The sequence below is a fragment of the Mirounga leonina genome, unplaced genomic scaffold (assembly GCF_011800145.1).
Source record: "Mirounga leonina isolate KUSES-001 unplaced genomic scaffold, KU_Mleo_1.0 Mir_168, whole genome shotgun sequence".
NCBI lineage: Eukaryota > Metazoa > Chordata > Mammalia > Carnivora > Phocidae > Mirounga > Mirounga leonina.
In genome coordinates, this window is record NW_023270426.1 from 59,483,431 (window position 1) to 59,499,258 (window position 15,828).

At 36.0% G+C, this 15,828-nt stretch overlaps 1 protein-coding gene across 2 annotated transcripts in view; it reads left to right on the plus strand.

The window, feature by feature from the left end:
• POLR3G (RNA polymerase III subunit G) overlaps positions 1-15,828 on the plus strand; it is a 42,915-nt gene that overhangs the window by 6,642 nt on the left and 20,445 nt on the right. For both annotated transcript variants that reach the window (XM_035014844.1, XM_035014845.1), the window contains exons 2-5: positions 1,324-1,473; positions 4,176-4,305; positions 11,931-11,987; positions 14,794-14,844. In XM_035014844.1, coding sequence (XP_034870735.1) covers positions 1,357-1,473; positions 4,176-4,305; positions 11,931-11,987; positions 14,794-14,844 — 355 coding nt within the window. In that variant the 5' untranslated portion in view covers positions 1,324-1,356. The remainder of the gene's footprint in view (positions 1-1,323; positions 1,474-4,175; positions 4,306-11,930; positions 11,988-14,793; positions 14,845-15,828) is intronic.

Consider the following 15,828-nt stretch of genomic DNA (forward strand, 5'->3'; position numbering starts at 1 on the left):
CACCTGACCCACTGACCAGAGAACATCACCGAGAGAGACTTCATGTGCATCCTCATGTGATGCAGTAGGAAAAACAGAGCATCTCTTTTAAGTGTTCTTCAAAAAATTTAACTCAAATTTGAGTACACCTCTACTTAGAAAATACAGGGACTAGAGGAATGCATTAAACCACATTCTCATGGATTCAGTTCCTCAGATTTAGAAATGGGAGAATGTACAGCCTTGCTACTTTCAAACTGTGGACTGCACACCAGCTGCATTGATATCCCCAGAGAGCTTATTAGAAATGCAGATTCTCGACCAAATGAAAGACTGCATTTTAACAAGATTCCTAGGTAATTCTCATGTGCCTTAAATTTGGAGAAGCGTTGTCCAGGAAATGACCTCATGTTTTCAAATAATGGTAAGGAAAGAAAGAAAGGGGAACTGTTGAGTGATATGGGAGGATATATCACTGCTTTGTTAGGCTTGCAGGATTGAAGGATACACCGTATTATCAATGGGAAAAGAGATTTAGAGGATGTGTGTTAAATCATCACGGCAGTCAAATGCAGACTTGTAATGAAAGAGCCTTGGTGTAGGGATCCCTGTTAATATTCTGCCAGCAGTTCTCACACTATAGTATAATCATGTTTCAGACAATTCAGAAATTCAGTGCAGAACTTGAGTAGGTGACATCACTGTTGTCCCCAAAGTTGAAAAGAGGACAGGTTTATCGTACCTTTAACTATTTCAGATGTTTTTCTCTTTAACAATTTTGTTTTTGCTTGGACATACTTCAGAGTCTTACTGAGCCCGTTCCCATTTCTAAAAGGACATTGGATTAGACCTCAAGGATTCTTTCCAACACTCAAATTCTAGGATAAATAATTCATTTAAAAATCTCAAGTGTATATGACTAGTGATATTGTACGTGACTAATGATAGTCTTCAAGTTGAATGAAAAAGCAAGGCAGGCTGTCTTCCTCAGCCAGACCTTTCCTTGTCCACACTTTTCACAAATGTCCAAGATCTTGAGGCCAGATCACAGAGGGGTGGAGAGAAGTGCGTCAGCTGGCTATGCAGTGGTCTGGGTGGCATCTTAGAGGAGACCCAGGGTCAGCTGTTCACCCAGGGCCGAGATGAGATAGTTGAGGCCATCTTCTTATCACCCCCAGGCATGACTAGGTGTGAGGGGTCCAGAAATCACTCTATCATGTGGTTCTTTCTTTACAAGTTGGACTTTCCAGAAGTATTTTAAATTGGCCATGCTACTTAACAGGCAGAGTTTTATATTTTGCTTTAAAATTATGTTGGTTTCCTTTTTTACATGATGTCTTTCAGAATTTGCCCACTTTTCTGGTATAACTAATTCTGATGGCTGGGAGTAAAGGACGCGGACGTGCAGCTTACACCTTTAATATTGAGGCAGTTGGATTTGGCAGAGGTGAAAAGTTACCTGATGTAGTTTTGAAACCCCCTCCACTATTTCCCGTAAGTACAGTAAAAGTGGATTTCTCACAGTTTGTTTTTTCATGTTTCAAAGAAAATTAAAATTCTATATAGGACTGAATAGAGGATATCATTATAAAATCTTAAATGTAAGAAAGTAAAAGAGGGTGTGCTTCGCTGCGGTGTGCTTCCCTGAACCTCTTTCTGATTTTTTTTTTTAAAGATTTTATTTATTTATTTGAGAGAGAGAATGAGAGAGAGAGCAGGAGAGGGGGGAGGGTCAGAGGGAGAAGCAGGCTTCCCGCTGAGCAGGGAGCCCAATGCGGGACTCGATCCCGGGACTCCAGGATCATGACCTGAGCCGAAGGCAGTCGCTTAACCAACTGAGCCACCCAGGCGCCCCTCTTTCTGATTTTTAACACTGCTTTCCTAAAAGACAGAAAAAACTGTAGTCACCTTTCTTTGAATATACTCAGTACTATGTGAACTAAGAAAGATTTTGTTTTTCAATTCCTGCACCTTCTGTTGTGTTTTTGATGTATTCCAACATCAAAATAATATTTTTGAAAGTCAGGTCAGATTTTACAGTGGTCCCCAATGGTCCTCACTCTACCAGACTTTCACTTAATGATTTTTCCTCTCATCTTGTATCTATAGGATTTGATTTTGCTCCCTAGTATACCATTTGGTCTTTTAGTCCCTACTCAACTTCTTTTTTTTTTTTTGCTTATTTCTCTATTTTTAAAAAAGTCAATTTGAATTTTGTTGATGTTTCTCAACATCTAAGCGTTCCTACTACATTTAGTGTTGCTTTTAAATTTAATGAGTATGCTGTAAACTCAATTGGCATAATATTGAATGCTTTCACTTTACATTTAGTTTAAAATCTAAGCTTACATTTCCAGGTGTGTATGTGCTATGATATAAAAAAATGAAAAAATCGTAAATAACCACATACCCCTCAATCTAGGAATCTTTCCTCTATTTCAAAGGGAAAAGTCCCTTGTCAAAAGATTTATGTAAGTAGAGGACCCTGAACAAATGTATCTAGGGATCTAGGTGTCTTCCACAGGGAGTCTCTACTTTTTGCTCTTGGTATTTTGCCTTTTTGATATTTAGTAAATAGCCTGAAACAACAATACACATCTCATGTATAGGCATAATGTCACTTTATACATTGATTTCTTTTAAAACAAGCTCTTCTCCATGTGTGAGGATACTTCTAAACACTGGGAATATTAGGACATGTTGTCTTATACTTGGAATAAAATTGTAATTCCTTACTGCTGGCAAATTGGCTCTATTTGATAGGGCCTTGCTGATGTCTGTCTAACTTTTCCTGTCACTGACCTTCTCTCTCCTTAGCCATCATGGCCTCCTTGTTCTCGCAGACGTTTTCCTGTGTTGGTTTCCCTGGCTGGAGCCATCTGTTTTCAAGTCTTTCCATGATGGCTTCCTAATTTTATCCAGAGCTCTGCTCAAATGTGACTTCCTTAGAGGTCACGTGTGCTCACCCTTGTCTAGACCAATACCTCCAGCCTCCATGTACTCTGTCCGTCACTCTTTCCTCTGCCCAGCTTCATTTTCATGCCACTTATCACTACCTGAAATTGTGTATTTCCTCGTTGTTTACTTACATCTTGTGTTTTTCTCCCCTAGAATGTAAGTTCCATAAGGGCAGGAAGTTTGATTAGTTCATCATGGTGTCTCTTGTTGTCTAACTGTGTCTGGCTTGTAGTAAGCACTTAATAAATAGTTGTAGAATGAATGAACAAATTCAGAGTGAAATTTTGAAAATGTACCCTATACTTTGCTCTGATACTAGAAATGTCTTTTTTTTAAGAAATGTCTTTACTACATAACCTGAGGTCCCACTTTTTAATAAATACATATATTTTATGAATATATATACATAATATACATATGTGTGCATGTGTGTAGTTCGTTAAAATTGAAGACGTCAAGAGGCACCTGAGTGGCTCAGTTGGTTGGGCATTCAGCTCTTCATTTCGGCTCAGGTCATGATCTCAGGCTCTTGGGATTAAGCGCTGGGTCAGGCTCAGCACTGAGTGTGGAGCCTGCTTGGGATTCTCTCTCCTTTTCCCTCTGTGCCCCACCCCCCACCACACACACATGCACATGCACACTCTCTCTCTGTCTAAAAAAAAAAAAAAATTGAAGATGCAGGTTCAAACTCCTGCTTTGTCATTTACATGTCGTGTGAGTTTATAGATTGTTCACTTGTCAGTTTATTTACTGTCAAAGGGAAAATATTGATGATAGTTTAAATGGGATCATGGATGTTGAATATTGAGGACATCTGGGTCAGAGTAACCACTTGCTAAATAATAGCTGCTACTTCTATTCTTTTTTTTTTTTAGCTACTGCTCCCACTAATACCACCACTACTAACTGAGGTTAATAAGAAACCAAAGCAGTTGCTCTCATTCTGGTGCTTTGAGTTCTAAACTATGTAATCACGGTCAACAGACTATGTAACAAAATAATTGTTGGTGTGGTCAGTAGGAAAATTAAGCATCTTTCTTTCCTACCTGTAAAATAAGAGCAAAGTAGGAAATGGGCTAAAAGGTTAAATAGATTACAAAAGCTCAACATCTTTTCAGTTGATTGTAAAACTTAGTATCTATAAAATGTAGTTTTTCAATAAAACTGACATTTTCCAGATTATAGACAAAAGGGATATTTAAAAACTTAACTTATTAAAAAAATTGTCTCTTAAAAAGGATACAGATTATAAACCAGTGCCACTGAAAGCAGGAGAGGGTGAAGATTATATGCTGGCCTTGAAACAGGAGTTGAGAGAAACTATGAAAAGAATGCCTTATTACATAGAAACACCTGAAGAAAAACAAGGTGGGTAGTGGAATCTTTGATTATGGGGCTGAATGTATACAGATGAAACAGTGTTTCTATATAAAATATATAGTCATTTAATGCACTTAATGATTGCTTGATTTAGTTCAATCAGAAATTATCCACTACCTTGAAAAAGCATACTTAATGTTGATTTAACAGAAAAATGTATTTTAAACTTTTTGATATTTTATTTCTAAAATTACCTTTCAAGAGATGTTTTATGTGTTTGGTGAAAATTATGAAAAATATTAAAAAATAAAAGTCACCTATAATGCTTACATCTAGAGATCTGTTAATATTTTATTGCATATTCTGGATTTTTTTCTTTTATATGTGTATTCTTTTTATAAAATTGGATTCATAGTCTTTGTATCTTCCTTTTTTACCCAATAGCATGTTATTAGCCTTTTCACATAACCTTAGTATTCTTGGAAAATATGATTTTTAATGACTATGTGGTATTTCATTGTGTGTATATAACATTATTTATTGTGAGTAGTTGCCTGCTGTTAGATTTAAAGTGGTTTTTTGCTCATATATGTATATAATGCAATGATTACTATCCTTATCCATAAATCCTATGTAAGTCTCTGATTATTTAATATTTTGGTTAAAATTTTTAGAAGCCTTGACTGTATTTTGGCTTATTATTTGTATATCAGACATAATAGGAAGCATAAAGCATGTACTCATTGGTTATGCCAAGGACAGAGAGGAGAAATTACAGTTGGAGAAGCTTGACAGTCTCAGGGAGTGGGAAGTGGTTTTAGAGGAAGAGAACCCATTCCTGGGTAGTTATTTAGCACAGTAGATCTATATTGATTTTCAGTTTCTGCCCTTGAATGTTGAAATTAGAGAGATCGATATCATCCTTGAGTTCCCAAAACAACATCATTAAAGCATGAGAAATTCATATAGTATCGTCTCATTCCATTAGTATTAAAAATGCATTCCATTTTCACTCTCTGTAAAAGACTTAGAACTGGCTAAGAGTCAAAAAGAAAGTCTTATGTAGTAATATATGTGCTCATAATTATAAGAAGCATTTTAGACAAGTTCATTGAATTTTTCAAACATAGCTGCTTAAAGTTGATATAATGGTTTCATAAGACATTTTTATCTCAAAAATACTGAATTTTTTTTACTTTCATGATTATGTGGCATGCTTTTATCTATTTGATTCAAAAATGAAATTAAAGCTCTCATTTTAAAGATTTAAAAAAGTAAGATTAAATGAACTAATAAACATTCATTCTTAGTGGAAAAAATAATAGTGTAGGGTATACTTTAATCTTTTTAAAATTAGTGTTTTCTCTAGACCATGGAACAGATTTACTTAACTAAATGTGGTCGTTATTAAAGCACAGGTCTAATTTACAAGTATATCATTTTATTAAAGCATATCTGTGAGTCTTTTAAATAGGGACATTAGGAACATAATTTTCTTGCTGGTTTCTGGGAGTGGTTGGCTTGTACCTGGATTAAGAGGCTCTTTATCTTTGATAATTGCACAAAGTATTTAAAAATACAAGGAATCTTTGTTTCTTTTTCTTTCTGGAGAAAATGCTTGTATAAAATTTTCCAAATTGATACAAGTACATTCTCCTTCAAAATCTTCATGTTTACTTTTCTTTTCCTTTTTTTTTTTTTATTCTTATGTTAATCCCCATACATTACATCATTAGTTTTAGATGAAGTGTTCCATGATTCATTGTTTGTGCACAACAACACCCAGTGCTCCATGCAGAATGTGCCCTCCTCAATACCCACCACCAGGCTAACCCATCCTCCCACCCCCCTCCCCTCTAGAACCCTCAGTTTGTTTTTCAGAGTCTATCGTCTCTCATGGTTCATCTACCCCTCCGATTTCCCCCGCTTCATTCTTCCCCTCCCGCTACCTTCTTCTTCTTCTTTTTTTTTTTTTCTTAACATATATTGCATTATTTGTTTCAGAGGCACAGATCTGAGATTCAACAGTCTTGCACAGTTCACAGCGCTTACCAGAGCACACACGCTCCCCAGTGTCCATCACCCAGTCACCCCATCCCTCCCACCCCACCCCCCACTCCAACAACACTCAGTTTGTTTCCTGCGATTAAGAATTCCTCATATCAGTGAGATCATATGATACATGTCTTTCTCTGTTTGACTTATTTCACTCAACATAATACCCTCCAGTTCCATCCACGTCATTGCAAATGGCAAGATCTCATTCCTTTTGATGGCTGCATAATATTCCATTGTGTATCTATACCACATCTTCTTTATCCATTCATCTGTCGATGGATATCTTGGCTCTTTCCACAGTTTGGCTATTGTGGACATTGCTGCTATAAACATCGGGGTGCACGTAGCCCTTCGGATCCCTACTTTTGTATCTTTGGGGTAAATACCCTTACTTTTCTTTTCTGATGTAATGTGTTTTTAGAAAACTATGGTTGAAAATGAAGTTTTTTTTAAAAAAAATACACATACGCATGTGTATTGGTTAATATAGTATTTACTATATATATATATATGCTTATATATGTGTGTGTGTGTATTCATATATATAAAGTGTTTATGTACTATGCACACCACGAATGAGAAAAAATTGGCCAGGCTGAACAGAAGTATGCAACTGTCAGAGGGAGCTTGTTCTGGGTAGTATTATATCACTGTACCTTCAGCAGCCTTCTCCTATCACTCACCACCTATATGCTTTAGAAAAGAGAGACTTAGGGACTCATGTAAATAAATAAGGGTAAGAGGTGTCAAGGTTTCCTGATAATTAAGTGGCTAGTGGCTCAGGGTATTGAGATCACAAAGAACTAAGGGCATAGAATGAAAATATTTCTTGTGATATCTTCACAATTTGTTTATAATGTTCTTGGATAGAATTATAGAAATGATTGTTATTTTCTTTACATGAAATTTGTTATCTTTGTAATAAAAGAAAAACACCAATAAATATTATTACTTTAATGGATTATAGCTGCAAGGGCATATGGAGAGCATCTGATCCAATGGTTCCCAGCTCAGGTTCCTGAACCACTAGGGTCCAATGAGGTAAAAACAGGCATGATAGTTGTGATGGTTCTGTAAGCCATTTTTAGAATTTCAGAAGCTTAATAGGAATTACACATTTACCTGCAGTATGGCCACAAGATCTGTTATTGAATAAATAGAGTTTGGTTTTTATTAACTGTCAATGTACCATCAGGGTCCATGAGACCCGATTTTGATTTTTGAGTTTATTTTTGAGCAGTGATTGATATTCATAACTTTTATTTTTTTAATAGAGATCTTCCAAAGAACAAAGAGAATTTATTTTAAAAATAGAAAGGGGGCACCTGGGTGGCTCAATCAGTTAAGCGTCTGACTCTTGATTTAGGCTCATGATCTGAGGGTTGTGAGATCCAGCCCCACATCGGGCTCTGCACTCAGCCTGGAGTCTGCTTGAGATTCTCTCTCTCCCTGTCCTTCTACCCTTCCCCCTGTTAAATAAATAAATAAAGTCTTTAAATAATTTCTTTTTTAAATGAAAAAATAAAGGAAGAAAACTCATTTTATCTTAGCATTACCATATCGGCCTGTTGTATCCTTTTATAAATCTAAATACATTCTGGAATCTTAGTGATCTTATTTTTCCTTCATCTTTAAACATCTTGCTATTTCATCAGCATAGATACTATTTTATCATTACTTGTGAATTATCCCCCCCATCCTGGAAAATAAAAGACTGAAATAATTTTAAAAAAAAAGGAAGAATGATGAAGTTGCCTTGAAGCATGGTGCAGTATTGAAATAAATCACTATTACATTATCCTTTAGTGTTTCTTTTGTGTTGCCCAAAGTATTACATTAATTTTTAGGAAGCTATAAAAGAAGTCTAGAGAGACTTGTCTTTATAGTTGTTTTGTTTGGTTTTGTTTTTGTTTTCATAGAGTACAATTGAGAATCCAGAATTGTTCATTTTCAGCCCATAATGGCAAAGAGAAGAAAACTGACAGAGGAAGGTGTTGCACTAGACAAATCAGAAGATGAATGTAGATGCAGCAGTTCTTTGGGCACTAACAATGATCGTGAAATTGATTGTATAAGTGAAATCTCTGAGTCTTCAGATGAGAGTATTCTAGATGAATTTTCTCAAACTCAAGAGTCAATGGGTAAACAATATATATCTAAAAAGAAAAAGGAAATACAGTATTCTCATACCATTAGTCCTTGAAAAGCTCCTCATCACATAATATTTTGTAATAAGAACCGGGAACATCCTGTTTGTTGAAATGACATGTGACCATATTTTTTTTTTTTATGGTGTTTATGTACCAAAAGTTATTTGATGTAGTTTGTAACTGGACAAATGCTAAAGGCAAGGACAAAGATGATCAAAAGGAAATAGGTTATGTAGAAATGAAACAGTTTGTTGGATTGATCATGTTAATTGGTAATTATAAATTTAATAATGAAAATGTTTTACAATTATAGACCAAAGAAGATGGCTGGGCCATCCTCACTTCAACACAAATGTGAGCCATCAAAGCTTTTTTTTTTTTTAAGATTTTATTTATTTATTTGTCTGAGAGAGAGAGAGCACGCAGAGGGAGTGGCAAAGGGAGAGGGAGAAGCAGGCTCCTCGTTGAGCAGGGAGTCCAATGCTGGGCCCAGGACTCCGGGATCATGACCTGAGCCAAAAGCAGATGCTTAACTGACTGAACCAGCCAGGCGTCCCATCAAAGCTTTTAAAGTATTACATTTGGCAATGCGAGTATAAGATGAAGAATTGGAAATAATGGTAAGCTGGAACCTATTAGAAATGTATTTCTAATCTAGAATCATTTTGATGGTGCAAGTGTGAGAAGAACCAGAAGTAACAAGTTAGAATTTATTAATAAAGATATATTTGAAATCTGGAATCAGGATATATGAAATGTATATATTCAGAATTTGTGCATGACAACTGTACATGCATTCCTAGAATGCACAGTTGATGCACAGTTAACTGCATTCAAAAGACATTGCCCATTTTGGGTAAATAGACATTCAAAACCAGGAAAATAATGGAACATAAATTTGAGTTTAGTATACTTAAGTTCTTATAATAATAATTATTATTATTATAATTTCTAATAATTTTCTTTTTAAATAATAGCTTTATTGAGATAAAATTCACATATATAAAATACACTTCTTTTATTTATTTATTTATTTATTTGAGAGAGAGAATGAGATAGAGACAGAGAGCATGAGAGGGGGGAGGGTCAGAGGGAGAAGCGGGCTCCCTGCCGAGCAGGGAGCCCGATGCGGGACTCAATCCCGGGACTCCAGGATCATGACCTGAGCCGAGGCAGTCACTTAATCAACTGAGCCACGCAGGCGCCCCTAAAATACACTTCTTAAAGTATTCAATTCAGTGGCTTTTGATGTAGTTACAGAATTGTGCAACCAACACTACTCTCTGATGTTTGGAACCTTTTCATCAACCTGAAAAGAAATCCTGTACCTATTAGTATGACCCTTCATTCTCCCCTGTCTTTAGCCATGGCAACCACTAATCTGCTTTGTCTGTAGTGATTTGTCTCTTCTGGACAGTTCATATAAGTAGAATCATAGGGATGTTTGGCTGGCTCAGATCTCGGGGTTGTAAGTTCAAGCCCAACGTTGGGTGTAGAGATTACTTAAAAATGAAAAATGAAATCTTTTAAAAAAGGGAATCATAAAATGTGTCCTTTTGTGACTGGCTTCTTTAACTTAGCATAATGTTTTCGGGGTTCACTGATGGTACAACATGCTTCATTCCTTTTTATGGCTGAATAGTATTCTGTTGTTTGTATATGCCACATTTTGTTTGTCCATTCACCAGTTGATGGACATTTGGGTCAGTTCCACTTTGGAGCTATCATGAGTAATGTTGCTTTGAACATTTATGTACACGTTTTTGAGTGGACATATGGTATTTCTATTGGGTATTTATCTAGGGTCATATGGTAACTCTATATTTAACATTTTGAGGAACTGCCAAACTGTTTTCCAAAGTGCTTGCACCACTTTACAGTACCAACAATATATGAGGGTTCTAGTTTCTCCACACCCTTCCCAAAACTTGTTGGTTCTAGTTTCTCCACACCCTTGCCTTTTTGGTTATAGCCATCCTATTGGGTATCAAGTGGTATCTCATTGTGGTTTTGATTTGAGTTTCCAAAATAACTATGATGTTGAACATCTTACATGCTTTTTTCCATGCATATCTTCTTTGGAGAAATGTCTATTCAAATCCTTTGTTTCTTTCTAACTGGATCTCAGTAGTTTTCAATATTGCTTATTCTTCTAAAGTTTACTACTAAAGGTTAAATTTTTCCAAAATATGCAATCTGTTGTGGAGAAAATTTTTAAATGCAAATCTGTCATCTGTGTTGACTTCTCTTTACAGATGAAAAGCTTGAGAGCAAGATTGAAGTCAAAAAAGTTAAATACCTAGAAAAGCTTGATTTCTTGGTCTCACTGATCTACTCTTTATTTTAGTTATTTTTGTTTAACACTATGGTCTTAGTATTATTTGGAATCATGTTCTTAACATGGAAGAGAAATCGGTACATATTTGGGTCTTGTTTTTTATGTTTGCATCTGTTGTATTAACTTCCCTATTTCATGGCTATACTCCTAAACCACATGTTATGATGAACCATGGTTTCAGGCTATGGCATGATGGTGTTCCTTGCTAACTTAAGTTGCTAGGAAAGGGTTTGGGCCCTTATTAAGGGAGTTTCTTGTGGCAGAGTTGGCGAAGGAGAAGTAAGAGCCACTCCCATTTTGGGTAAGCACAGAAGGTCCCTGGAGAGTTGTCAGTAGTTCATGTGGAAGACTTGCAGCTTGCTCATTCATACCCCATCAAGTCCAAACCTAGCTACTCCTATCCTTTTCCCCATTCTCCTCCTCAATGGGTTGTGAAGAGTAGCTCACTGAGAAGCCTGTGTATTAATGTGTGTATCAAGCACTAGAGGTGAGCATACAGCTTTCCATCTCCACTTAGGTAGTTAATACATCCCAATTACATAAGATTTAAAGTATGGGAGCTGGAGGCTAGTGTCACAAGAAGGCTTACTTGCCCGTATATGTAAGTGGCTTCCTGACCTGGCTTTGGGCTTTAGCGAATATTCTCAGAGATGAGTCAGGTTGTCTGATTCTAAAAACCATGATCAGGGTTTAGGTCTCTGCTCACCCCCAGCCATTCATACCCAGTTTCTTGCCACTTCCTTAAACTTGTAATATTTATTGAACTTTTCAATAGGTGTTCAGGAACACATTATGTACAAATATAGGAAATTCCCTATGTGTGAAATAAAAGATGTTTGGGGGAGTTGTTTTGTTTTGTTTTTAAAGATTTTATTTATTTGACAGAGCACAAGCAGGGGGAGGAAGAGGGAGAAGCAGACTCCCCACTGAGCAAGGAGCCCGACATGGGACTTGATCCCAGGACTCTGGGATCATGACCTGAGCTGAAGGCAGACACTTAACTGACTGAGCCACCCAGGCGCCCTGAAATAAAAGATGTTATCTGCTGTTTTCAGTTACGGCTTAAGGAATGACTTACGTTCAGGCTTATTCTTGACTTCTCTAATGAACACTTCTTTTTTTTCTAGATATTGAAAGATATAGTAAAAGATACATGAAGGTGTACAAAGAGGAGTGGATACCAGGTAATTATAAAACTGAAAATATTAAAATAATTTTTAAAGTTTATCTCCCTACCCCATATTTTTTAGGGAAAATTTTCTATTTTCACCATAGGAATTTTCACTGTAGGAAAATAGTCTGGCTCCTTTCCTATAATTAATTAGTAATGTATATCCTTTGAAAACTAGAATAAAAAGACTTTTATACTGTAACAAGGAAGAGTTAAAGTGTTTTTGAAGTTCTTAAAATACTTTTTTATGAAATAGGACTTGCCAAACCCATTTGGGGTTTCCATTTCCATTTGCCACAATCACAATTTTAATCTACAGTACCAATAATACTTCCGTGTTTGTGAGTGATTTTAAGCTTTTGAGGAGAAAACAAGTCTAGTTAAAGGATATTTTAAGCCAAAATCATGGATCTTCCTTTCTTTCAAGCAGACATAGACTACTTTTATTTGTTAAGATGCCTTTTCAATAGAAACATATCTAAGAGAGTTTTTTTCAAAGTTCACAAATTTTCCTTAGACAGAGGCAAGATGGAAGAGGCTAGAGAGATTTCATCCAGCTCTTTCATTTTGCAGATAAAGAAATGTTGCCATAGAAATGGAGTGATTTATCAGGGTGACTTGGACAGTACTACTAGAACCCAGGTCTTCTCATTTTAACTCACTTCCCTTTGACTTCTCTGTCCTTGGTGTTTCATGGAAACTGCCTTTATGTAAGAGCATAAATGGCATTTATAACATTATTGCTTGCATGGGTTATAGTGGTCTTTTCAGTGTGGATCATTGATAAAGTTGGATTTTCCTTCAACCCTCTCCTATCTCAGATCTTTCATATCTGCCACATCATAAATATTTATCTCCTGAATGATTCTCTTTACATACTTTTTCATGATCATCTATGAATCACTTATAAAAGCAGAAATATAGTCAAAGCCAGATTTATTAGTTCAGGTAAAATAGCTTGAGATACAAATGCTTTCTACAAAATATACTGAGTTTTTATTAGTAGGCAGTATTTTTTAATCCATTCTCATGTTGCTTCATTTTTCTGATTAATTCTGTGCTTAAAAAGAAAAGAAAGTGGGATCCCTGAGTGGCTCAGTCAGTTGAGCATCCGACTCTTGGTTTTGACTGAGGTCATGATCTCAGGGGTGGGATCAAGCCCTGCATAGGGCTCCACACTCAGCGAGGAATCCCTTCCGCTCATGTGTACACTCTCTCTCTAAAATAAATAAATAATTCTTTAAGAAAACTAAAAGTAAGTGGCAAATTAAATATTTACTTATTTATTTGAAAGAGAATGCAGGGGGTGGGGCCAGGGGAGAAGGAGAGAGAGAATCTCAAGCAGACTCCCCACAGGGCTCGATCTCACAACTCTGGGATCATGACCTGAGCCAAAACCAAGAGTCTGAGACTCAAGTGACTGAGCTACCCAGATACCCCCAGGCAAAATTATTTATTAAAGAGAATTTACTTTTCCTTAGCTATTTATATTTTTAATTATAAAGTTTTTGGATAATTATTAGAATTGTTTATTTAATTTTGCATGTGTTGGGATTATGGTCACATATTTTAACTTTTGAAAAATATCAACTATAGGGCGCCTGGGTGGCTCAGTTGGTTAAGCGACTGCCTTCGGCTCAGGTCATGATCCTGGAGTCCCGGGATCGAGTCCCACATCGGGCTCCCTGCTCAGCAGGGAGTCTGCTTCTCCCTCTGACCCTCCTCCCTCTCATGCTCTCTGTCTTTCATTCTCTCTGTCTCAAATAAATAAATAAAATCTTTAAAAAAAAAAAAGAAAAATATCAACTATAGAAAACTTAATCCTAACACCCACAAAGAATTATTATAATATTTTGTTCCCAACCTAGAGGTTTCTCTGCACAAATATTAAATATATAAAGATATTTATATGTTAGGTTTATTTTTTAATGGGATTATATACATATTATTTTAGAAACTTTTTTTATCAATGTATCATGAATAACTCTTCATAAAAATTTTCTTACATTATTTTTCTTGTGATGAAAATTTCTGTATTTAAAATTGATTAGATAAATACTGTGTAGCTGTTGAAAGAATGTTGTAGAAATTTTATAGCACTACTTCAAAGGTTTTTTTTTTAAGTTTTTTTTTTAAATAATCTCTGCATTCAATGTGGGGCTCGAACTCACAACCCCAAGATCAGCGTCACATGCTTTACTGACTGAGCCAGCCAGACGCCCCCAAAGTTTTTTTAATGAACTTTCTCTTTTTCATAGGAGAAAACATATTACAATTATATTTTGATTCCCATGTTTAATCTATACAGTTAGATATTAAGAAATTATTTTCATTGCAGAAGCAACTGTGATGTCCTTTATTTATTTTTTTTAAAGATTTATTTTTTTTATTTGAGAGGGGGTGGATAGAGGGAGAGGAAGAGAGAATCTTAAGCCCTGATCTGGGGCTCAATCTCATGACCCTCAGATCATGACATAAGCTGAAACCAAGAGTTGGATGTTTAACCTACTGTGCCACCCAGGTGCCCCTGTCATGTCCTTTATTTTTTTTTTTTAATTGTATTTATTTATTTGAGAGAGAGAGAGAGAAAGAATACGAGTAAGGGGAGGAGCAGAGGGAGAGGGACAAGCAGACTCCCTGCTGAGCAGGGAGCCCAACTCAGGGTTCTATCCCAGAACCCTGACATCATGACCTAAGTCAGATGCTTCACTGACTGAGACACCCAGGCGCCCCCTGTCATGTTCTTTAAATAGTCGAGTGCCACTAATCCCTAGAGTAAATTTCAATTTTTCTATTTTTTTTCTCTTTTGTACATGCAGATTGGAGAAGACTTCCAAGAGAGATGATGCCAAGGAAGAAGTGCAAAAAAGGTACATTGACTAATGTAATAATCCAGATTAAAAAAGGTTATTGCTCAAATTCTAATTATGAAATTATCAATCTGAAGTTACACTCAGTGTACTGAATGCTTTTTCTTAAAATGTGTTAGGCATTTGGTTATTTTGTTAAAACTTTTTGTTGTTGATTTTTGTTTTGTTTTTGTTTAGTTGTTTTTCTTTTCTTTAATTATGGAATTTTGATGTGCCAAGAAAGACTTTTTAAGTATATAGACATTTTTTTATTTGAAATTGAGCATATCTGAAACTTTTTTAATGGTTATACTATCTATATTTTAACATTTTTTTTCAATTAATTAACATATAATGTATTATTAGTTTCAGAGGTAGAGGTCAGCGATTCATCAGTCTTACATAATACCCAGTGCTCATTACATCATGTGTCCTCCTTAATGTCTATCATCCAGTTACCCCATCCCCCAACCTCCTCTCCTCCAGCAACCCTCGGTTTCCTGTGATTAAGAGTCTCTTATGGTTTGTCTCCCTCTCTGATTTCATCTTGTTTTATCTTTCCTCTCTTCCCCTATGATTCTCTGTTTTGTTTCTTAAATTCCACATATCAGTGAGACCACATGATAATTGCTTTTCTCTGATTGACTTATTTTGCTTAGCATTATACCTTCTAGTTCCATCCATGTTGTTGCAAATGGCAACTGTTCATTTTTTGATGGCTTCATAATATTCCATATATATATATATACACACACACCACATCTTTATCCATTCATCTGTCGACAGACATCTGAGCTATTTCCATAGTTTGGCTATTGTGGACATTGCTGCTATAAACATTGGTGTGCAGGTGCCCCTTCAGATCCCTACATTTGTATCTTTGGAGTAAATACCCAGTAGTGCAATGGCTGGGTCATAGGGTAGCTCTTTTTTCAACTTTTTGAGGAACCTCCATTCTGTTTTCCAGAGTGGCTGTACCAGCTTGCATTCCCACCAACAGTGTAA